We start from the raw sequence: 23,545 nt of genomic DNA on the forward strand, positions 1-23,545 counted from the left end.
TGGACATTTTTGATCTCGAGCCGGGAAACAATCTGGGCATCCGTGCCACATGCACCCATTAATCTGTAAAAATTTAGTAGTTTACGAATTTCTAAGAAACACTCACCTCGTATACTCTATCATGTGTCTTAGAGTAGCCATCGACATAATAAACACCGCTGTCACCTTTGATTATTTTCTCTCCACCATTCAGCGCGTGTCGAATTCTCAACGCAGGATCTAACTCGTTGAGCCATTGTAAGTATTTGAGGGCAAAAACCGAATTGGAGCGACCCTCTCCACGGAATCCATTCTCTGGAATGTAGCCAACAACACCTTCCTTGAAATGCTCAAACTTCATCATGAACATTACGAATCCGGCCAGCGTGTTGGATTGAATAATTGGATTCCAATTGTTGAAAATTCCGGTACAAATCTGTAAAATGAGGAATTTCTGTAAAAACTATTGAAAAAAACAAACCTCTAGATATTTGCTCACTGCTTTTGTCAAAATTTTCACATCGTCCTCACAATACTTTAAAATTTCCTTGTCAAAGTTGAATGGCGTGTTGTAATTTTCCTCGTACCAAACATTAAACTTTTCTTTGACAGCCGGCTTCATGAGATCAGGTTCGTAGTATCCTCTGTCCGGTAGAGTGGGCCATTCCTTGTGATAGTGATCGGGGTGATTGAACATGTACGGGAAGGTTCCTTTCGTCATCTCCTCGAAACCAAAAGCTTTTGGCATTTGACTGAGCGCCATCGGAAGGTATTGCAGAGTGTCTTTGAAAATGATCTTCTTCTTTCCAGGCAACACCATTTCAGCAAAAATGATTTGATTTCCATTCATCAGCAACTCCGGGGTGATGCCCGTCATTTCAACGAGCTCGGCTATTATAAAGCTATGATCATATTTTCCACCGTTGTGAGCGAGAAGAATGCAATTGTCAAAGCGTGGGTCCGTCAAAATAAAATTGGCAAATTGTCTAACGACTGGTCCTTGTTTTTCTTCATCAGCATATGTAAATTGAACTTGGCCTTGACAGTAATTGCAAAAGTCTTTTCCAACACATCTATGACACATGAATTGACCACATACAACATTTGCCTTGTGTGCTGGACCTTGTGACGTGCTTCGAGCAATTGGTAGCGTGCTTTGTGAAACCACAATCGTTTCGAAATCGTACACAAAATATTGACAATTTTCTTGCTTCTTCAAACAGGCATCACGTTGTTTCTGAGAAGGTAGAGCGTGACAACAATTGTGATTCTTCGAAGCCATTGCACAACAAACGGAACACCACACCTTTCCACACTCGTGATTGCGTGAAACTTTTTTGCAACATGTTTTGCAGCTGAAAAAGTGATTATAGTTTTATGAAAATTAGAGAAAAAAACTCACTAATAATATCGCATGCATTGGTTTGTAGGAGTTCTGGCGTCTGAAGGGCCGAATTGTGTGTGCTGTTCATAGCACGCTCGGCTGTAGAACAATACATGGCAGACATCACATCTTTGCTTGTATTTTTCATCCAAGTCTTGACGAGACGGAGGTGGGCAATTGATTACACCACAACTTCTGCATAATGCCGTACATGTGCGCTTATGGTGTTGACGGCTTCCTATCGGGGCTTCCACAATTTTACAGCAATCATCACAATAATAAAAGTCGGCCGCAAGTGACTTATTGGACAAGTTGAACATTTCATAGTGGTTGTTATGGTACAACAGGCTGATCATCTTTTTTGCATCCGGATTGTAGTGAGGAAAGTCTGGAGATTTCACAATAGCTTTGGTTCCAAATCCTATGAAGACTACAATTTGGTAATCGTCCAAATGTTCCGCCATCTTGTCCAAGTCGTTTCTGTCGTGGAGGTCCACGTTCTCATCCAGCCCGCACTCCTTTAAAAACTTTTTCGCTTCCACCAGTTGGTTCTTTTTCGTGCTGGGTTTGTCCTCTGTCAACCGCCTCTCCATGTTGTTTAATTGCTTTCTTTCCACACTATCCTTGGCCAAATTTGCCATATCCGCTTGAATTTTACCAAGGATCAACGATATGGGGAGACAATGCGAATCACACAAAACAGTTTTTTTAATTTTGAGGAGACTCTGAAATTGAGGAAAATAAATTTTGATTGTATTCTGATTAACTAACCTTTATTCTGTCGGGGATTTCTCCTCGGCATCCTCCACGAGTGTCCTTGTCTTTAAAGATGAACATGGACACATATACACGTTCATCCAGTTTGAACTCTTTGTTCGATTGCATGTGGAGTGCAATGCGATTAAGGAGGTGGTGGCCGGTCCCATTTGCATAATTCACATGTTGCAAATAGAAATGCTGCTTTACTTCCGATTGGTGAGACAGCCTAAATAACAAAAAGTGTGATAATGCACATGTTTAATTCAACTCACTCGAACCAAAATCGGGTTTTCTCTAAACTTCCACCAGCTTTTTCAATCATGTGCCGAATGAAAATGTCAAACAGCTTGGCCAAGTGCTGTTCGAAGCTACCATCAACTTTATCCAAGTTGATGAGCTCGAATCCATTTTCATCGAGCTTTACAAGACGATCGTTCAATTTTCGAAATAGGAATCGAGAATTCAACTCTTCGAACGTTGCATCCTTGTATTGTACAAACGTGTCCAGGTACTCGATTTCTTCGCTGGTGGGGAAATGCATGTTTGGGATAAACTCTTCAACTTCTGGGGGAGGAATTGGTCTACCACTACCGGCTGAAACAATTTTTCAAATGTCTCTATAAAAATTTAAAAACTTACCTTGAGGTGGCCAAAAGTCATCATCTTCGTCATCCGACATTGTGGGGATCGGGGAAAGATTTTCAGAAAGCCAATAGTTGAGCTCATCTTCATGATGGGTTGAAGTACCTTCGGGGGGTGAAGAGGGAGTCCACATAATTGGTTGTGTGAAAAAACTTTACTCGGGGCTGTTTTTATAGTAAAAAAAAGAGGCTCCGCCCATTTAAAAAATGAAAAGGTCATTTCCAACACCCCATGCATTGATTGATGGCCCTATGGCTCTGCCTATTTTGATTAAAAGTGACGTCATTGCATTAAAAAAGTGACGTCATTTCGATTAAAAAGTGACGTCATTTCGATTAAAAAAGTGACGTCATTTCTATTAAATAGTGACGTCATTTCTAACGCCCACGCATTGATTGATGGCCCTATGGCTCCGCCTATTTTGATTAAAAGTGACGTCATTGCATTAAAAAAGTGACGTCATTTTAAATAAAGTGACGTCATTTCCAACGCCCACGCTTGTGATTAATGGTCCTCGAGGCCCCGCCCATTATTCTCAGCATATAAAAGAGCCAAGACAAATAGAATGAGGCATATGATCAACCTTTTCATCCACCAACCTACCCCTGAATGCATTCAAGTGATTCTTCATCACCGCAGGAAGAAATGGCTTCTACCAATCAATCGGAGCCAATTGGCCCAAACCCTGAAATGCATAAGGAAAACGATCCAAGCCCACTTGAAATGTCTAAAAATCGTCCTTTCCAAATTGAAAGTTCCGGCTACACATCAAAGAAACACCAGGTATTTTTTCCCTTTATTCAAAATTACCTTCCTTTTTTTCAGATTTATCTTGAAGAAAAGTCGAAAAACCTACAAATTCCAACAGCTAAAGAGTGCGAACTCACACCAAAGTATATGTTTGAAGAGGCAGTTTTTATTCTTCACATGTGCTACAATTGTAGAGTATTGAATCGCACACAACCCGCCCCACACATTGACGAAGACTATCAGAAAATTGGTAAGTGAATTTTAAACTTGTGTCTCTCAACTTTTCACTTTATAGAATTGGTTCTTTGTCGCATCTGTCGATCAACTTTCAAGTCTCAGCAAACTGCAAAGTTCTTCAAGCATGATCTGCAAGTTTATAAAAGAAATTCTGCAAAAAAATAAATGGCCATGTACTCTTCACTTCCCGACCCAATCCCAGCCAATATCAACAATGGACATTATAGTGTTCCACATGATAAATGGCAGAGAAGGTTATATCCAATCCCACCACCTCCACCACCTCCACCACCACCGCCATCACCATCTGAAAGTATGTTTCCCTCAGACTTTAAAACAAATGTACAATTTCAGTTCCACTACCTCCATCGCCTCTGCCAGCAACACCAACAGTGAGGAAGTCTAGAAAGTCGAAAGCTCCAAAACAATGGGGAGTGACGTTGCGGGAACAGCGAGCCACCTGTTGCATTTTTCGTCGATTCCATCTAGGCCGACCGTCTGAAGATATAGTGAAGCTCCCCGCGTAAGCGATAGTGTTTAATTTCAGTTTCCAATCTTACAAACTTCAGATTTCATACACACAAACAAGAGCCAGAGAGAAGACCAATACTTCAACGACAGTTTGGTGTGTCAGGTGATGACGTCACTGAAGAGCTCAATGATTCATTTTTAAGTCTTAGAATATAAGCCCCGCCCCTTTTCAATCAAACATTAACTCCGCCCCATTTTATTTAAAACTTTCATTTTAAACGTTTCTTGCCATACTCGCTGGTGACCATTAATGTGGGCCTCCTCAAAATTTCCATGTCTTCTCCATACTCGTTTGTTGAAGTAAACCCATTTATTACACGGCATCTGTTCTTTTTTTGACACTCAAAATTGGGCAAAGTTTCAGAAACATTTCATTAATTTGCGAACTGCTTTTACACAAATTTAATAATTTTTGAAATAATTTTGAAAAAACAGTTCTAAAAAAACATCTTTAAAAAACAGTTCCAAAAAACAGGTGTAAAAAAACATCTTTAAAAAACACAATTCAAAAAACAACTGTAAAAACAACTGTAAAAAACAACTGTAAAAAAACAACTGTAAAAAAACATCTTTAAAAAACACAATTCAAAAAACAACTGTAAAAAACACAATTCAAAAAACAGTTCTAAAAAACAGCTGTAAAAAAACACAATTCAAAAAACAACTGTAAAAAACAACTGTAAAAAATTCTCGGGGGGGAAAATCCCGGGGGGTGGGGGGGAAATCCTCCATTATACTACTTTCGAGATCGGTTCTTGTAAGTCTTATCTTTATTTGATTTACCTCTAAATTAACACTTATAAAATAAACAAGTTTCAAGAGTTGTCTTCTCCAGATATACCGCTACACCTTGGAGTCCTATGATCTTCATCAAAAGATGAATCTTATATTTTTACAGAAGCAAATTAATTCTTTTGTCATTATGTTTAAAAAAGTTTCAAAGCTACATTATTGAATAACCTTCAAACTATTAATCTCCGTTTTGACCTTTTTCTGTATTGATGTCAATAAATCTTCACTGAACCATTGAACCAACTTGATTGTGGTTTCGTCGCTTGCGCTATCTCTGGAAATTCGGAATTTTACAAAAACAGTTAAGTAGACAGGGACCTGTACTCCAGACTTGCTTGAAATTTCGACTTTAGACTTCCAGAGTTGAATGGAGCGCAGTTTTTGAAATGACGGAAAGCGGAATTTCGCTCATCCTTGCTTGCAACTTCCATTAGTCATTTCCAATTTTCTGCTTCCGATTCCCGGACAAAAATTTTGGCTTCCATGCAACTTTGCTGTGATTCACAGTGTTCAAGAAGAACATTTATAAATGTTCGACTCACTTTAGCCTGAAAGTTAGACAGTTGGCACAGCGCCAAAGGCTACCGTAACCGAAATGGTCGTGTTTATTAGTAGAGCTCGTCAAAGCAAAGACCTAAATAGATCATGTACTGATGATTTTCAGAGCAATCTCGGACAATGTAATGCTCCCATGACTCTTCCAGCAGCTCCGGATTTTCCAGTCAAAAAGTTTGAGTTGTGAGATGGAAAAGAGGATTCAGAAGTTGCAAAGTATCCATTTTTTTTGTTGAAATTTTTTAAAATAGAAATCAAAGAATCCTAGTTTGTCGGCTATTCCGCTAGATTAGTAGAAAGTAGAGGTCATCGTTGAAAAGAGTGAAATGGCAGTTTAGAATCACGTACCCAACATGTAAGCATCAAGAATACAAGAAATTATCTTTATAGTAACCTAATACAAATGACAGAAATAATCAACTTCTTCCGGAAAAAAACGTCAAGTGTAATTTGTTTAAAGATACGGATGGTTGCTACTTTTCCATCATTTTGTCAAATAGCATAATTTTCAGCAGTCTTTAATTAATAATAAAATAGGAACAGAATCAGAAATGTAGTAAATGATTTTTCAATCATAAATCAGTAACAATAAGAAAACGAGATAAAAAATCAACAGAACAATTATGTATGTAAAGAATAAAAGGAAATATAACAAAAATTAACAGTAATAATTTTGCGAAACGAATGAAAAACAGCCATAAAGTATTTAGAAACTGAACTTGTCCTTTACTGACTGAATTATCAGTTTTCTCCCATTCTCTTGCTTCTTTCTTTGTCTCCGATTGTTGAACCACGTTCTGATTTGAGCATTGCTCAGACCAGTCTGTTTCATCAATGTCCGCATCTCTTCAGGTGTGATTTTGTCGTTTTTCTGAAACGCTTCCTCCAATAAAGTGAGTTGATCAACAGTGAACACTGTCCTCTTCTTCTGAACTGGCAGCGGTGGCTGATATGGTTGATAATGAGGTTGTTGATAATTTGGAAACGAAGATTGGGAACTCGGGAACTGTGTCAGGATGTGTTGAGGATGTCGGTATGAATTTTGATAAGTGCTGAAACAATTAAATTAGGTTAATTACAAATTTCAAAACTCGCCTAGCGTTTTCCGAGCTCCCAATAGTGAGGTCAAATTGTTCCGGTTTCCAATATCCATTCTTCTTTTTGGAATCAATGACTCTCTGTTTAGCTCTCCGTCTTTCAAACCAACTCAGGATCTGACTTTTAGTCAAACCTATCATTTCTCCAAAAGCTATTGCCTCTTCGGGAGAAATAAAGCAGTCTACTTTGAACTTTTGCTCCATTGCAAAAATTTGTTCAGTAGTGAATAATCTGCTAGCTTTGAATTGTGGCTGATATGGTTGATAATGGAGTGCCAGAGGTTGTAAATCAGGAAAATAATTAGGATGTTGATAATTTTGATGTGAATTGATGTGTTGTGCATATCCATTTGAAGAGCTGAAGCAACTAGATTTGAAATCATTTAATAGTTTAACACCTACTTAAAATAAGTCTGTTGACACGGCACATTTTGATGACACGAGTTTCCATATGGAATATAATTTGAGCTGAAAAAAACTAAAAGTTGAAAATTGAACAGAGCGAAACAACTCACAATACTGTAGGCTGCACTCTCGAATGCTCCAATATTCCTGTTCCATTTGAACTGTTGCGCTGACTGAAAATTGAAGTGACTGAGTATTACGGTATGATTAAAAACGTGAAAACTCACCCTGTGTACTCGGTATCAAGGATATACGAAAAGGGGTCGTAGTAAAAGTTCACCATTTTGGTATGCCAAAATGATCAGAATTGGGATTTTAAGACTGAGATTCTAGTTATTATAGAAGAATAATGGTTGGGTAATGGGCGTGGTCTGCACTGGACTGTATTCATACTTGTAATTCTAATAAGATGATATTCCCAGAGCCTGTAAATCACGAGTCCCTCTCTGACAACTCAGTGTCGGCATGAGCCAAATTACTTTGAGAGGTGAGAACTTGCACTGGGAAATTTGTTCTATTTGAGGTCTTCAATCCTATTTGCTATCTGTCAGATGTCTGTAGAATCCATTGTTCATTACAGTTTTCCCCTGAGAAAACTTCTCAGCTCTCAAAGTAATTCGCCCGATGCCGGCAACAAACAGACAGGTGGGCTAGTACGACACCAGGTGATTTTTTTTTACTATGGGAAAAATGTATTCCCAGTCCTTGCCGCAAACTCGCTCCATTGACAGTGTCATTGAGTGGTTACTGCCTGCTCCCGACAACGTTACGTCATTGCTTATACCCTACGTCTCCTTGCCACGTCACGTCCTCTATTTGTTCTACGTCATCCCTTACAATCGTCGGCACTGTTCTAGAACGCCGGAACGAAAAAAAAATCCCGGAACGAAAAAAAAAATCCCGGAACCAAAAAAAAATCCCGGAACGAAAAAAAAATCCCGGAACGAAAAAAAAATCCCGGTACCAAAAAAAAATTCCGGAACCAAAAAAAAATCCCGGAACCAAAATTTTCATTCTATTATTTGAATTTTTTTACCTTTTTCTTTCAATATGTGTCTTATAATTTAGCTAGTCATACATTTTTTTCTTCACTCTGCCTTTTAATTATTATAACATGATTTTTGCGGATATATAGTTTTTATTCGAATTAGATGTGTAAAAAAAAGAAACTTTGGTAAAACAATCATTAACCTTTCCTGTTGGTTTTTTTTGTTTTTGGGGACTTCGGGGACTTTGGGGACTTCGGAGCTTTAGTTGCATTCGGAGCCTTCGTAGTCTTCGGAGGTTTAGTGGCCTTCGGAGCTTTTGTGGGCTTCGGAGGTTTCGAATTGGTCGGCTTGGGCTTCGTTGCCGGTTTCAGTTTAGGAGGTGCCTTTGTAGTTGGCACAGCAATGGGCGCCTCCGTTGTGAGTTTCCGTCTCAGACCCCTTGTAACATGTTGTGCAGCAACCACGGGTGGTTCAGTTGTTTGATCTTCTACTGTTGGTCCAATTTGAGACGAATCAGGTACGTGTTGTTCCTGATGATGTTCTCTGTGTCGATTCCTGCTTGGCCGAGGCTCACAAGGGCATGCACAAGAAGTACCTGAAAATGAATTTTATGCAGGTAAAATTGATAGGAATCATTACCAATATCTCCCTGTTGGTGATCTGGTTCCGAGTCATCTTGAGATTCAGGTTCCGATATCGTATCAGATTTATCTTCCTGATCATCATTGGGTTCATCTTCCAGTTCAGCTTCGGATTCATCTTCCTGATCGGTTTCATCTTCACAGTTTTTCTCTTGATACACTACTTTCTTGTTCCTGTCTTCATCTCTGACATAAATTCCGTCGTCATCTTCTGCGGACGATGCTCCCGAAGGAGGAGAATCTGGAGGAGAAGATGATGGGGAAGGTGAACGTTCAGGAGAGCTTTCAGAAGAAGGAGAAGAGTCAGAAAAATGATTATCTTCAAAGGAATCTACTCGCCGGTAACTGCCCATTTCAATTAGAAAGCGATTGAGCAGTTTCTCTTTATCGTAGAATCGCCTCCACATGTAATTATACAAGGCGTAATTATCCAAGGCGATGTTCTGGTGTACCGAATCTGTTCCTGAGTTTTGACTTCAGTGCATTCCATTTAAGAAGACGAAGAAAAAGAACCCAAAAAAGTTTAAAAAATGTTTCTTGTATCTCTAGTTACCTTTTACACATTTAATTCGAATAAAAACTATATATCCGCAAAAATCATGTTATAATAATTAAAAGGCAGAGTGAAGAAAAAATGTATGACTAGCTAAATCATAAGACACATATTGAAAGAAAAAGGTAAAAAAATTCAATTAATAGAATAAAAATTTTGGTACCGGGATATTTTTTTGGTTCCGGGATTTTTTTTTGGTACCGGGATTTTTTTTTCGTTCCGGGAATTTTTTTTCGTTCCGGGATTTTTTTTTCGTTCCGGGATTTTTTTTCGTTCCGGGATTTTTTATTTTCGTTCCGGGATTTTTTTTTCGTTCCGGCGTTCTAGAACAGTGCCCAATCGTCTGTACAGGTCCGCCCTCTCCTTGCCACGTCACTTCTTCTAATTGTCCATCCCACCAGACTATCCTCATTCTCCCCTCATTCACTGTCATGTCCAGTGCCTTCCCTCTCCTCCGTCTACCAGACACCGCTCAACGAAAAGTACTCAATGGTTTCGATGCGGTTCAGTTGTGAGTTTTGAAATTCTTTTTTTCGTCTAATTCAAAACGGACGCTTCCAGAATCAACTTCTCCTTGCTCTCCAACAACGCCAAACAACTCGCCAAATCTCTCAACATCACAATGAACGTTTTTAGTCTACGCCCGAATGATAATATTGAAATTGATATCGGCGGTGACGATGCGTCTCAAAACATGAGATGGACATTCTACCCACCAAAGCGAGTTCGTCGCTTCATGTGGTTCAGCCGTCCGAAACGTGGTTCGCATTCAGTTTATATGCCAGGTCGTATCGAAGCGAAGCTTTTCAATTGGGCGCCAATAGACACTGTGGTCTTTCAGAACCTGGGACTAAGTATTTCGAGTTGGTTGAAACAGTTCCAAGACGTTTATCACATTTCCGGCATTGATGATATCAGATTTGAGAAGGCAGCTTGTTTATTTGACATGCAGTCAATTAAGGATACCGTGCAAGGGATAGATGTGAATGCGCTCTCGTTTACGGAAGACTGCGGAGTGAAGTGTGCTCAGCTGGCGTTCAGAGCCATACCAGAAGCAAAGACATTAGTCATTTCTGGTACCAAGCTCTCAAATCCAGATGAGTATCAGAACATGCTGATCCAAAATCTAGATGGTTTAGCTATTATAAAAAAAGGGGATTTGAAAATCTCTTTGGATCAGATACTGCTTATCAACAGTGCCACCGTATTCCTGAGTTTGACACACATCACCGACAAGTTGATCAATCGATACCTGAAACACTGGATTCAAGGTTCAAACCCGAGAATGGAGGATATGAGAATCGCGTTCGAACCAAATCACATTTTTGATAAAGACATGATTCTGAAGGGTCTGAAATTTCGCAGATGCCTACCTTACCTTAAAAAAGGGTTTGAAGGAATGAAAACTTATGGATTCATGGAATTTGGTTTTGAGATCCGCCGAAAGGATGGGACGGAAGGGATGATTGCTTTTGAAAACGACGATAATTCTCGTTATTTTATTTTCCATGTTTTTGCTTGATGTTACTCAATCACAAGATTCTGTTAAAATGTTTGATGATATTCAAAAAAATTGTAAAACTTTTTTACTCAATCAAATTCAAATCATTAATCTCCGTTTTGACCTTTTTCATTATTTATGTCAATAAACGCTTATCTCAATGTACCAACTTAATTGCGGTCTCGTCGTTTGCGCTATGGATATATGTGAAAACAATTAAGTGTACTTCAAACTTTCGAATTCCAATTTCCGGATTCTTACTCCTTGGCTTCCATGCAACTATTCGTAGTGTTCAAGAAGAAAACTTATATATGTTTGACTCACTTTAGCCTAAAAGTTAGGCAGTTGGTACATCGCCAAAGCCTACCGTAACCGAAATGATTGCATTCACCACGGTATGCACAGAAGTTTCTAAAGTTCACCGCTACGACAATGTGTAACCCCGTTGGCAAAAGAGCGCATCTGCATAGGTTCTTCGGGACTCTACGTGTCCGCACGAATCGGTGGGGTCTCTATTTATCCGGTCCTCGCTGCAAGCGTGCTCCATTGACATTGTCATTGAGTGGTCACTGCCTGCCCCGACTACGTTACGTCATTACTTATACCCTACTTCTTCTTGCCACGGCACGTCCTTTATTTGTTCTACGTCACCCTTCCGCTCTGCTCTTCTTACGTAGAGCTCTTCTAAAGCTATTTGTAGACCCTTTTCTGCCTGCCCAGATAGCAGTTCGCGCTGCAAGGGCGCTTATTGACACTGCTATCGCGCGACCAATCGTCCCTGTCACTTGAAGAGCTACACCCTCTCATTGCGACGTCACGTCTTCCAATTGCCCATCCCACCAGACCCTCCTCATTTTCCCCTCATTCACTGTCATGTCGGCTGCCTTCCCTCTCCTCCGTCTGCCAGACAACGCTCAACGGAAAGTGCTCAGTGGTTTCGATGCGGTTCAGTTGTGAGTTTTGAAATTCTTCTTTTTTCTCTTTTTTTCGGAAAATTATCTATAAGTGGAAAATGGTCTAACATTATACATACAGTAAGAGTTAAACGATAAAAGTAAGATTGAGAGCAATTCGGTAAAATCGGCAATGGGTGTGAGATCAATGAGTGATGAGAGAGATGACACGTGTGATGACAAGTGTGATGGGTGGACAATGACAATTCGAGGTATGTACCTTCCCCTCTCACCCTCATTATCACTCACACATCACTTGCCATCAAACGTGTCAAAGAAGCTAGTCTTCTATCACCAAATTCTTTTTTCTCATCTGATTCCGAATTTACGCTTTCAGAATCAATTCCTCTCTGCTTTCGAACAACGCCAAAACCCTCGTTCGATCTCTCAACTTTACCATTGCCCAAATCACTCTATGCGCCGATGAGGACTTCATCGAAATTCAAGCAATTGTTGACAAAGAGCAATCGGTGGGATGGATTTTCTATCCACCAGAACCAAGTTCACGTATACAGCCAGTACGTGGTACGGTGCCAATCTTTGTGCCCAGTCTTGTCAAAGCGGAGAAAAACTTTGAGGAAACTATCTATTTTAAGAATCCGAAGATGAGCATTTTAGAATGGTTGACACTAATCATCGAGGTGTTTAACCATCCGCCGATTCTGGATATTCTTTGGACGAAACCAGACTGTCTCTTCGATATGAAATCGATTAAGGGTATTGTAGAAAGATTCAACGTGGGCTCGCACTTCTTCACTCGGAACTGTGGTGTGGAGTGTGCTCAACTGGCGTTGAGAACTATGTCGGAATCAAGGACATTAGCCATTGCTAGTCCCGCCTTTGCAAACCCAGCTGAGTATCAAGATATCCTCATTCTAAATTCGAAAAGTATTTTTATTGGGTTTTCTTTTGATTTCGATTTGAAAATCTCTTTGGATGATATATTGATTATCAACAGCAAATTAATACATATTATGTCGAGACACATCACCGATAAAACTATCAATCGATACCTGAAACATTGGATTCAAGGTTCAAACCCGAGAATGGAGAATATGAGACTCGAGTTCGAACCGAATAGGATTTTTGATGAAGACGTGATTCTGAAGGGTCTGAAATATCGCAGCGCCAGACTTATCCGCCAAAATCAGCCGATAATCTGTATCCGCCGAAAGGATGGAACGAATGGGATAATTGTATTGGAGCATCTCGCCGAGACAAGGTGTTTTGATTTCTATGTGTCCAACTGATAAGGTTGTATTTGATCTTTGTGATTTTTTCTCATTTTAATGCAAATCTTGTTACAGATCATTCAATTGTTACTTTCTCAACTTTTTCAATCACATTTTGGTGTTTATGATAAAACTCCTTTTTTTCCCACTCGTTCTCTCCCAATTCATTTTACAGTTTCCAATTGTGGAACTTTTAAACTCTTTTTTTTTTGCTTTCTTCGTTTTGTCAAGATTTAATTTTTTTCATCTGCTCGAATCAGAACATCTCTAATTAGAACTGCTCAATTTAAAACTGCACAAATCTAGTTTTAATGACTTATTTATACCGCATTACCGTCTTTATAAAAATCACTTTTCCCCATTAAAATGAATAACGAAAATGCACGGCAAAACGTCTCTTTTAGTCATTTTTTTGCGAATAACTATTTCTAGACCGAGTTTAAGGCCAGAGATGAGCGGAAGGCGGAATACAAGCTTAAATAACTGTAACTCGTTTAGTTTTTAATATTTTTATGTCCTGTTTTTCCCAATCGATAGGCAAATTTGTGCAATATCATATATTGAACAATTTTTGCTACCGTCCCATAGAAAAGCTACTCCGCCAATTTAAGGATTTCTTCCGCCAACTCTTCCGCTCATCTCTGCTTAAGGCCTACTGGAAGATTATTTTATCAAGGACTTTCAATAAAACATACCCCAAATTTTTCAAAACCTTTTCCATTTCTTCCGTGGAATATTTTGCAAGAAATATTTCCAGTCTTCTTTTTATATTTTCGACATGGGCTTCGGGGTTTTCATAGACCAAAAGATTTTCCGTCTTGGTGTTTTTAGACAGCTCACGCCATGCGTCATGGAATTCATCCTCTGCCAATGAATAATTCTTTAAGTACTCTTCGAATGCGATTAACTCAGGGTCTGAAGTAGTTAGATCAAACGAAATGTTGTAACCCATAATGCAAGCTTTCTCGATCTGAAACTCCTCAGTGAAGTTGAATTGGTCTTGGTAATTTTCCAGAAGTCCGAGAGTCTGTTCGAGTGGTTTCCATGTAGCCGACAGTCTTGGTGCTTGATATTCCATATGATTCATGAATGAGGACAATGAGGAAATCCGTTGGAATAGGGGCTTTGAGACACCTTGATATTTCTTCCGTTTATCTTTTGAAATTCGGAAACTATTTAGCAAAGAAAGAGTATTATCTAACTTCTTTACTATTGCAATAACTTCTTTGATAGCTTGACTATTTTGCAAGTTCAACAGTGCATCAATATCGCTTTCAGCTGCAGAGAATTCTGTTTTCAGTCTGTTCATCATTTCCTCTGTTTCTTTCTAAGCTCAGCCCCCTGGAAGTAGTGATTACCTTAAAAAAGGACACCCTGGAGCTTGCTCTCGCCCCGCCCTAAGCTCAGCCCCCTGGAAGTAGTGATTACCTTAAAAAAGGACACCCTGGAGCTTGCTCTCGCCCCGCCCCTAAGCTCAGCCCCCTGGAAGTAGTGATTACCTTAAAAAAGGACACCCTGGAGCTTGCTCTCGCCCCGCCCCTATGCTCAGCCCCCTGGAAGTAGTGATTAACTTGATATTCCGAGTTCGCAACAGGACATTTCGCAACATTTCTTAATTCGACAGTAGAAAAATCAAAACAAGAGCAACTCTCGTTTTCATCGCGTGAAATACACAAAAATGCGCTATTCAAGTTTGAGTGTTAAAAACAAAATTGACGTGAAGTTATTTTGAGCAAAAATATTCTTTCTAAATGTGGCCGCTTGGAGAAGTGGTTAACGTGCACAGGTAGACCGCAAAGTCCCAAAAACGGACCAGCGCCGGATCACCGGCGAACATTCTGTGGCTGACCGACGGGCCGTTAACGGTCCGTAGAACATCCGTAGACGGCCCGTTTTCTCGCTTTTTGACGCGCTGACGGGCCGTTTTTCATCCGTTTTTAAACCTTTCTGGTCCCTTCCCGCTCCCCATTAGGCATATTAAAAATGGTTTTTTGCGAACAGTACTCGTTATTATAAATACTTATTTATTATCAAATTAAAATTAATAACAGAAAATGTTGTTTATAATAAAAAATTTAAAAAAGAAACATCATAACTAGGTGAATAAGACATTTAAATGTTCGCCTTTTGGCTTGTTGTTCGTCGATTTTCCGCATCAAGCAGGCGAGTCATGTATGACACTCTTCGCTTCTTCTTCTCGCCGCTTCTCTTGATGCGCAATCTTCGTTGAGATGAATTCGCTTGTAGACGAATCGAATCAGCCTGAAAGATAATAAGTTACAACACAATTCATAGTTATTGGATAACTTACTTATCACTCAAAAGTTGCTTCTTGGTAGAAGTTCGTGATGATCGAATTGGGAAGATGTCATTTGACAACATGGTTAGCATGATGAGAGCATTGATGGCGGTGTATCGAACAGAGAACCAGTGAATTGTTGAAATCCCTGAATCGACGAAGTAGCCGTTTGACCGAGTAGACGGTCTTGATGATGATGATTCTTCGAGTGTTCTCCACGATGATGGGACATTGAATCGCCTATAAAGACTTTACTACTACTTCATTCCATCGATAGTTCGTTTCCACTGTCGTTTGCATCGGCATCAATAATGTTGGATTGATGATGATGACGGCTTGGTCCCTCTCCTCCAGGTGATTGTTGTTGTTGCTGTATTGCTCCTCATTCCGCTTCCATTGATGCTATTGTTTAGTGGTGGTCATCGCCATTCGACAATAGTGTATCCAAGTCTCAAACTTGGGTCATTAAACCATGTGGACCTTGGCCGTTTGATCTCTGAAAATACTAGTTTAGTTTCCATTCCTTGAAAAAGCGCGAATATCATACTTTTGGTTTCCCACTGAGTCCAATTTCCACTGAAGACTTCTTCTCCTTATCGATTAACTAGCCATTCCGCTTGTAGATTTGGACACAAACTTCGGGCTTCCAGTGACATTTGCTGAAAATATCCACATTTTTCACTTAGGTTACGCAATCACCTGATACAAACCTTACGAATCCTTTCAAATTCCTCGTTTTTAGTGTCAAGTAAGGCCGCGCCGACGACGAAATTCTCGATTAGCCTGAAAATAGACAATTTCGTCGAAATTAGTAATAAATAACGAGTGAAAAAGTTTTTGACAGATAAATAAACCATTTTTACTGAAAAGAATGTAAGATAAACAGAAGAAATACCATAAAAATTGAAGGAAAACGAACGAAATAAAATTTTGACGCGGAAAAACTTCAGTGTCGATTTACGACAAACAAGGCGCGCTGCCGTAATTTCGGAGTGTCGTTGCGAGCTTCAGCTTCAATGCGTTTACTCGAAAAATGCGAATACTCGGAAATTTCGGTGAAAAAGAATAATTTCCTGAAAGAAACACATGAAATGAAAAACCTGACAATTCCTGTGACATATTTTTGAAAAAAAACGAAACTTTCTGAATAATAATAGGAAGTGATCAGATAGCGAATCTACAGTAATACTTGTGAGATTGTGAATAGAAGATACACTAATGTACCCTTCTGGTTTGGTTTTGTGAGTTAACAGATTCTTGAATATAAAAATCTGAATGTACCCCCAAGTATAGTCATCCCTCACACCATGGCGGCTCGCTGAGCCACTAATAGCATTGTTTCTTGCTCATATGATCTTACTTGGTTTCAAAAATCAACCAGTAAGACTTCTACAGAATTACTAGAATGCTACAACTATTTTTTTCTAGGTTTCTGTGCTTTTCAATTCCAAATTCTTTCTCAGCCTGTTTTCCCACATTGAGACGCCACTAAACCCGACATTAGTCCGTTTGCGGTCCGTCATTAACCCGTCGTTTGTCCGTTTGCTTCAAAACATATTAAAAACGAGAAAATTGTAGCTTCAAACAACTTCTACGGATTCTAAATAGCATAACAATGATTTTGAAGCAGTATTTCGAAAATCCATTTTTTGACTGGTTTTTCTGAGTGTTTTGGCGGGCCGGAAACGGACCGTCGTTGGCCCGTTGGCGGTCGTTTAGCCGCCGTTGGTTCGCCACTCGCACGTTTGCGGCCGCTCAGCCGTCGGTCGTCCGTTTTTGGGACTTTGCGGTCTACCTGTGTGGATGGATTTGAATCGAAAGGTTCTTGGATCGATTCCCACCGAGTGCAAATGTGTTTTGTATTCGAGGTGGGAGTCATCCAGTCCACCGCCATGCCCCCTAAAAATGCCCCTTAAAAATGCCCCCTCGTGTGGGGATACGGGCGCGTTGCTTTGACTTACTTTCCGCAATAATCGTTTGAAAACTTAGTAACAAGAGTGTTACGATTGCGTAAAACCACATCTTGAATGGGGAATGCAAAGGGGAATGAATTTTTTGAAGGATTTGTTCTTATCTCGTTTAAAATCTTATGGAACGGAAGTTCAAGTTCACGCACACTTAAAAAGAAACGAAAGAACAATTTGCCAGTTTTTGAGAGTAAACTCACGCGTTTACTTGTTTTTACTGCCTCCAAAATATGAGAAGGAGAAAACTTTTGAAAGGCAGAGATGTCGAATGATGAATTATCATTTTAAATAAGATCATACTTTGTTTTAGTCGGTTCGTTTTAAAACCAGTTCTGATCCGAGCAGTTCTAATCAGTGTCTGTTTTATTTCGGTCATTTCTAATTAAGGTGTTTCGAAACATAGACATTTGGTAGCCTTGCAATTTTTGCTGCTCTTGTAAGATTGTCTTCTTCCTCGGAAATTTCTTCTTCCTCGGAAATTTCATGGTTTCAAAAACGTCGTTAAACAAAAATAAACAGTTATAATTTTGCGATATGAATAAAAAAACAACCATAAAAGTAGAGACCGCAACATTTTTTTCAAACTCATTTTTTTTCATAAAAATTTCCATCCTGCCCTGTTCTTCAGGTAAATGGAAGAACATTCCCAATTTTTTTTTCCGAAAATATTCACTCTCACCGAAGTTACAGGACCTTTTAGTCAGCCATGGTTTCTACTGAATTCTCTTGGGGAATTCTTTCGTTTTCCTGACCACGCAAAAAATATTTTCTATTTTCACGTTCAGTCAGTCACATTTTTGCAAAATTTGGGAAAGTTCGAATCAGAAACCCTTTGATTAAAAGCCGAGCGTGTTATCCACTGAACTAAACGAACACCAAAGTGACGCTGATAATAGGAAAATATATTTTTGACGTGATTTTTTGAAATTCAAGAGAATTTTTTATTCAGCATATTTCGAGATAAAACATCAAATATCTAAAATTCGACAGCACGAAATTTTTTGTTCCCAAGTGCATCTAGTTCGAAATTTTGCGTAGATTCTGATTCCGTCGAGAAACGATGCGAGTTTGACCTCCTTTAACCTAAACTGTCGGGAAAACTGATTTTCTTTCTGAGTCTGTTGTCTTCCGACACAGAGGAAACTACATTTTACGAATCAATAAGCTTCCAAATTTTGGCCCCGGGTACCTGAAGAGATGTCCAAAAAGAATATGTCAGAAAACAGATATGTTATCACAGAAAGTTTTTTGATGTGATGCCTCGCAGTTCAGATGGCTCCCAAAAAAATTAGACAGCACGAAAATCGAATTTTCGTTCAAAACCTATTAGAGTATGTCCAGAACTATTAGAAACTGTCAAAAAATGATGCGTGTTCGACCTAGAACATCTTAAACGTGATATTTTTCTGAAAAATGGAAAAGTTTTTTCAGTTTTCTGAGAAAACTAAACATTTGGGTGAAACGAAAGTGTGTTCATTGAATTCTACGTACTCGATTACATAGGGGACAAAAGTTTTCATTCTGTTTTAGCGTACTGGGCTCTCAGGGCAGACCGTCAAACATTCTGATAATCTTCCCATGACGTCCCAAGAGAAGAAAATGAAAAACTCCGCCCACGTTCATTGCGGTCCCTACATAAAAGTATTTAGAAAGGAATAAATTATATAAATAATCAATTATAATGACAATGAGATGGTGATTGATAGCCTGAATATTGAGAGTCTGGCAGATGATACGATTTCAGATAATTTTAAGGACCAGTTCTGATTTCAGTATGAACTATTATTTGATCTGAAAAAAACTAAAAGTTGACAATTGCTCACAGCAAAAAAAAAACTCACTTGGAGTTTTCGCCGCTAACCAATACTGTAGATCCTTCTTTTAATGACTGAATTTTCAGATTTATCTTATTTTCTTGCTTCTGTCTTTGTCTCCGATTGTTGAACCATGTTCTGATTTGGGCATTGCTCAGACCAGTCTGTTTCATCAATGTTTGCACCTCTCCTGGGGTGATTTTGTCGTTTTTCTGAAACGCTTCCTCCAATAAAGTAAGTTGATCATCAGTGAATACTGTTCTCCTCTTATGAACTGGCAGTTGTGGCTGATATGGTTGATAATGAGGTTGTTGATAATTTGGATACGAAGATTGGGAACCGGGGAACTGTGTCATGGTGTGTTGAGGATGTCGGTATGGATTGTGATGAGATCTGAAACAATTAAATTAGGTTAATTACAAATTTCAAAACTCACCTAGAGTTTTCCGAGCTCCCAATAGTGAGATCAAATTGTTCCGGTTTCCAACCTCCATCCTTCTTTTTGGAATCAATGGCTCTCTGTTTAGCTCTCCGTCTTTCAAACCAACTCAGGATCTGACTTTTAGTCAAACCTATCATCTCTCCCAAAGCAATTGCCTCTTCGGGAGAAATAAAGCAGTCTACTTTGAACTTTTGCTCCATTGCATAAATTTGTTCAGTGGTGAATAATCTGCCATATTTGAATTGTGGCTGATACGGTTGATAATGGAGTGTCGGAGGTTGTAAATCAGGAAAATAATTAGGATGTTGATAATTTTGATGTGACGTGATGTGTTGTGGATATCCATTTGAAGAGCTGAAAAAACTAGAATTGAAATCGTTAAATAGTTTAACACCTACTTAAAATAAGTCTGTTGACACGGCACATTTTGATGACACGAGTTTCCATATGGAATATAATTTGAGCTGGAAAAACTAAAAGTTGAAAATTGAACAGAGCGAAACAACTCACATTACTGTAGGTTGCAATCCCGAATACTCCAATATTTCTGTTCCATTTGAATTGTTGCGCTGACTGAAAATTGAAGTGACTGAGCATTCCGGTATGATTAAAAACGTCAAAACTCACCTAGGGTACTCGGTATCAGGAATATAAGAAAAAGGGTCGTAGTAAAAGTTCACCATTCTGGGGATGCCAAAATGATCAGAATTGGGTTTTAAGACTGAGATTCTCGTTATTATAGAAGAATAATGGTTGGATAATGGGCGTGGTCTGGACTGGACTGTATTCATATTTGTAATCCTAATAAGACGATATTCCCAGAGCCTGTAAATCACGAGTCCCTCTCTGACAGCTTAGTATCGGCATGAGCCAAATTACTTTGAGAGGTGGGAACTGGCACTGGGAAATTTGTTATGTTTGCTTCAATCATCCATATTTGCTATCTGTCAGATGTCTGTAGAATCCATTGTTCATTACAGTTTTCCCCAGAGAAAACTTCTCAGCTCTCAAAGTAATTCGCCCGATGCCGGCAACAAACAGACTGGTGGGATCGTACGACATCAGATGCTCCTTTTTCTCTGCGAAAAATGTATTCCCAGTCCTTGCTGCAAACGCGCTCCATTGGCTTTGCTATTCAGTGGTCACTGGCACCACTTATACCCTCCGTCTCGTTGTCACGTCACGTTTTCTAACTGCCTAATCCACCAGACCATCCTCATTCACTGTCATGTCCAGTGCCTTCCCTCTCCTCCATCTTCCAGAAAACGCTCAACGGAAAGTGCTCAATGGTTTCGATGCGGTTCAGTTGTAAGTTTTAAAATTATTTTTTTTTCATCTGATTAAGAATGGACACTTTCAGAATCAACTTCTCTCTCTTCTCGAACAGTGCCAAACGACTCGCTCGATCTCTCAACCTCACGATTGACCAAATCGAGCTATGCCCGGATGACAACCTCATCGACATTCAAACAATTGATGACAATGAGTACTGGGTGGGATGGATTTTCTATCCACCAGAACCAAATACATTTATTCAGCCAGTACGGGGTACTGTGCCAATCTATGTGCCCAGTTGTGTGAAAGCGTTGACGGATTTTGAGGAAATAGATTTTGAGAATCCGGGACTGAGTATTTCAGAATGGTTGAAATTAATCATTGAGGTGTTTAACCATACGCCTCATCTGGATATTTTATTGACGAAACCGGACTGTCTTTTTGATATGAAATCGATTAGGGATACTGTAAAAGGATTCAACGTGGGCGGGCTCACTTTTACTGAGGAATGTGGCATGGAGTGTGCACAGCTGGCTTTGAAGAGCTTCCCAGAATATGAGGCATTGTTTATCGATAGTCCCGCCTTTGCAAATCCAGTTGAGTATCAGAATATTTTGATACAGAATGTGGAAAGTCTCATTATAGGTTCTTTTGCTCTTGATTTGAAAATCTCTTTGGATGATATACTACTTATTAACAGCGAATTGATAAAGATTAATTCAAGACACATCACCGACAAGATGATCAATCGATATCTGAAACATTGGATTCAAGGTTCAAACCCGAGAATGAAGAATATGAGAATCGGGTTCGAACCAAATAGAACTTTTGATGAAGACATGATTCTGAAGGGTCTCAAATATCACAGAGCCCAACCGGACCGGATGAGAGAATATGAAGAAGCAGAAGAGGTGGAATTAGTGGAAGGTGCTTATGATATCCGCCAAAAGGATGGGACGGAAGGGATGATTGTTTTTGAAAGTGACCAAGAGTCTCGTTATTTTGTTCTAATTGTGTTTGCTTGATGGGACTTTTTAAAAATATTCTGTAAAGATTTGTGATGATATTGTCATGGACGCAAGTTTGTGACGTTGACCCAGATTTGTTGTAATTTCTTCGACCAAGAATACACTGATAAGTAGTAATATAAAATACTCGTTGTCAGAGTATTCGAGGTCGGTCCTTGTGAGTCTGATCTTTATTTGATTTATCTTTAAATAAACACTTATAAAATAAACAAGTTTCAAGAGGTGTCTTCTCCAGATATACCGCTACACCTTGGAGTCCTATGATCTTCATCAAAAGAAGAATACGCAACGAAGTATTGAACTTATAAATTTTGTTTCTGGTCATTTTCTTTTTTATTTTTCATTTCCGTGACTCTATTTAGCCGATCTCTTATTTTTGTTGATTTTCTTGGTTTTTTGAAAAAAGATGAAATTTTTAAAATTTTTAAAAATATTTTAAAACCAATTTGTTTTTACATATTTTTTACCTTTATACACATTGCTGCCAAGTTTCAGATCAATCGGATAACTAATAAAAAAGTTATGCTGAAAAAACCAGAAGGGGATAGAATTATGGCCAGCACTGTACATCATTCTTATATATAAAAGACAATTGGGCATTGTCTGAGGCGCTGTCCGCAAGGGTTTTGGAAGAGGAGAGAAACCGAGCCAGCGGGCAAAACCGAACTGACGTGCTTTGGACAACGACCACCGCTTGAGACCACTCGGCCATGCGGGCACTTCTGAAAAGGGGTGGGCACGTAAATGAGGAGGGACCAGCTGGATGAACCGCCTAAGGCGGGCAGACAGGCTGGTTATTGAATAACCTTCAAACTATTAATCTCCGTTTTGACCTTTTTCTGTATTGATGTCGAGGAAACCTTCACTGAACCATTGAACCAACTTGATTGAGGTCGCTTGCGTTATCTCTGGAAATTCGGAATTTTTCAAAAATAGTTAAGTAGACAGGGACCTGTACTCCAGACTTGCTCGAAATTTCGACTTCCGACTTTCGACCAGAGTTGAATGGAGTGCGGTTTTTGAAATGGCTGAAAGCGGAATTTCGCATAACCTTGCTTCCAACTTCCAGTTCATTAGTCACTTCCAACTTCTTGCTTCCGATTCCCGGGCAGAAATTTCCCATGCGACTCTGTTGTGATCCACAGTGGTAACAAGTAACCGAAATGGTCGCGTTTATCAGCACCAATTGTACAAAAACCTGTCTTTATTACAACCTGACACAAATTACATCTAAAAGTAATTCGCCCGATGCCGGCCGGCAACAAACAGACAGGTGGAATCGTACAACACCAGATGTTCTTTTTTACTATGGGAAAAATGTATTCGAATATATACCGAACCCCACCGATTCCGCGAAAGAGAAACTATGGAGAAAAATGGGCGGAGTCAGTTTGTAACTTCACTGCTCAGTTTTTGGCGAATTATCATTTTTACGATGACCGATTTTTGTCATACTTATGCCGGGCCGGGCTTTTTTTTCAAAACTTCCGGCCCGGTGGACCCCTTCTCTTGGAGGGGATTCATCACCGGGTCCCTCATTTGCCCAGTATGAAATCCGCGCCAATCGGTGGGGTCTCTATTTACCCGGTCCTCGCAACAAGCGCGCTCCATTGACATTGTCATTGAGTGGTCACTGCCTGGCCCCGACTACGTTACGTCATTACTTATACCTTACGTCTCCTTGCCACGTCACGTCCTCTATTTGTTCTACGTCATCCCT

General features: G+C 39.5%; 8 protein-coding genes across 8 annotated transcripts; 4 read left to right on the plus strand and 4 right to left on the minus strand.

Moving 5' to 3' along the window:
- Positions 1-3,373: 3,373 nt before the first annotated feature.
- GCK72_004572 (uncharacterized protein) lies at positions 3,374-4,438 on the plus strand (the record flags this gene model as incomplete). The annotated part of the gene is made up of 4 exons (XM_003097812.2): positions 3,374-3,547; positions 3,590-3,764; positions 4,106-4,274; positions 4,321-4,438. The coding sequence occupies 4 exons, from the start codon at positions 3,374-3,376 to the stop codon at positions 4,436-4,438; spliced, it is 636 nt and encodes a 211-aa protein (XP_003097860.2).
- A 1,897-nt stretch (positions 4,439-6,335) lies between these two features.
- GCK72_004573 (uncharacterized protein) lies at positions 6,336-7,414 on the minus strand (the record flags this gene model as incomplete). The annotated part of the gene is made up of 5 exons (XM_053724767.1): positions 6,336-6,681; positions 6,833-7,084; positions 7,129-7,194; positions 7,242-7,304; positions 7,359-7,414. The coding sequence occupies 5 exons, from the start codon at positions 7,412-7,414 to the stop codon at positions 6,336-6,338; spliced, it is 783 nt and encodes a 260-aa protein (XP_053588961.1).
- A 903-nt stretch (positions 7,415-8,317) lies between these two features.
- Positions 8,318-9,168, minus strand: GCK72_004574 (uncharacterized protein; the record flags this gene model as incomplete). Its single annotated transcript, XM_053724768.1, has 2 exons — positions 8,318-8,715; positions 8,760-9,168. The coding sequence occupies 2 exons, from the start codon at positions 9,166-9,168 to the stop codon at positions 8,318-8,320; spliced, it is 807 nt and encodes a 268-aa protein (XP_053588962.1).
- A 577-nt stretch (positions 9,169-9,745) lies between these two features.
- GCK72_004575 (uncharacterized protein) lies at positions 9,746-10,836 on the plus strand (the record flags this gene model as incomplete). Its single annotated transcript, XM_003104213.2, has 2 exons — positions 9,746-9,825; positions 9,876-10,836. The coding sequence occupies 2 exons, from the start codon at positions 9,746-9,748 to the stop codon at positions 10,834-10,836; spliced, it is 1,041 nt and encodes a 346-aa protein (XP_003104261.2).
- An 852-nt stretch (positions 10,837-11,688) lies between these two features.
- GCK72_004576 (uncharacterized protein) lies at positions 11,689-13,018 on the plus strand (the record flags this gene model as incomplete). Its single annotated transcript, XM_053724769.1, has 2 exons — positions 11,689-11,768; positions 12,106-13,018. 2 exons carry the CDS (start codon positions 11,689-11,691, stop codon positions 13,016-13,018), a joined length of 993 nt encoding a protein of 330 aa, XP_053588963.1.
- A 634-nt stretch (positions 13,019-13,652) lies between these two features.
- On the minus strand, positions 13,653-14,312 carry GCK72_004577 (uncharacterized protein; the record flags this gene model as incomplete). Its single annotated transcript, XM_003104188.2, has 1 exon — positions 13,653-14,312. One exon carries the CDS (start codon positions 14,310-14,312, stop codon positions 13,653-13,655), a length of 660 nt encoding a protein of 219 aa, XP_003104236.2.
- Positions 14,313-19,035: 4,723 nt separating this feature from the next.
- GCK72_004578 (uncharacterized protein) lies at positions 19,036-20,205 on the minus strand (the record flags this gene model as incomplete). Its single annotated transcript, XM_003104255.1, has 6 exons — positions 19,036-19,057; positions 19,108-19,473; positions 19,517-19,876; positions 19,921-19,986; positions 20,033-20,095; positions 20,150-20,205. The coding sequence occupies 6 exons, from the start codon at positions 20,203-20,205 to the stop codon at positions 19,036-19,038; spliced, it is 933 nt and encodes a 310-aa protein (XP_003104303.1).
- Positions 20,206-20,750: 545 nt separating this feature from the next.
- On the plus strand, positions 20,751-21,822 carry GCK72_004579 (uncharacterized protein; the record flags this gene model as incomplete). The annotated part of the gene is made up of 2 exons (XM_053724770.1): positions 20,751-20,830; positions 20,883-21,822. The coding sequence occupies 2 exons, from the start codon at positions 20,751-20,753 to the stop codon at positions 21,820-21,822; spliced, it is 1,020 nt and encodes a 339-aa protein (XP_053588964.1).
- Positions 21,823-23,545: the final 1,723 nt, after the last annotated feature.

The sequence above is a fragment of the Caenorhabditis remanei genome, chromosome II (genome assembly GCF_010183535.1).
Source record: "Caenorhabditis remanei strain PX506 chromosome II, whole genome shotgun sequence".
NCBI classification, from domain to species: Eukaryota; Metazoa; Nematoda; class Chromadorea; order Rhabditida; family Rhabditidae; genus Caenorhabditis; species Caenorhabditis remanei.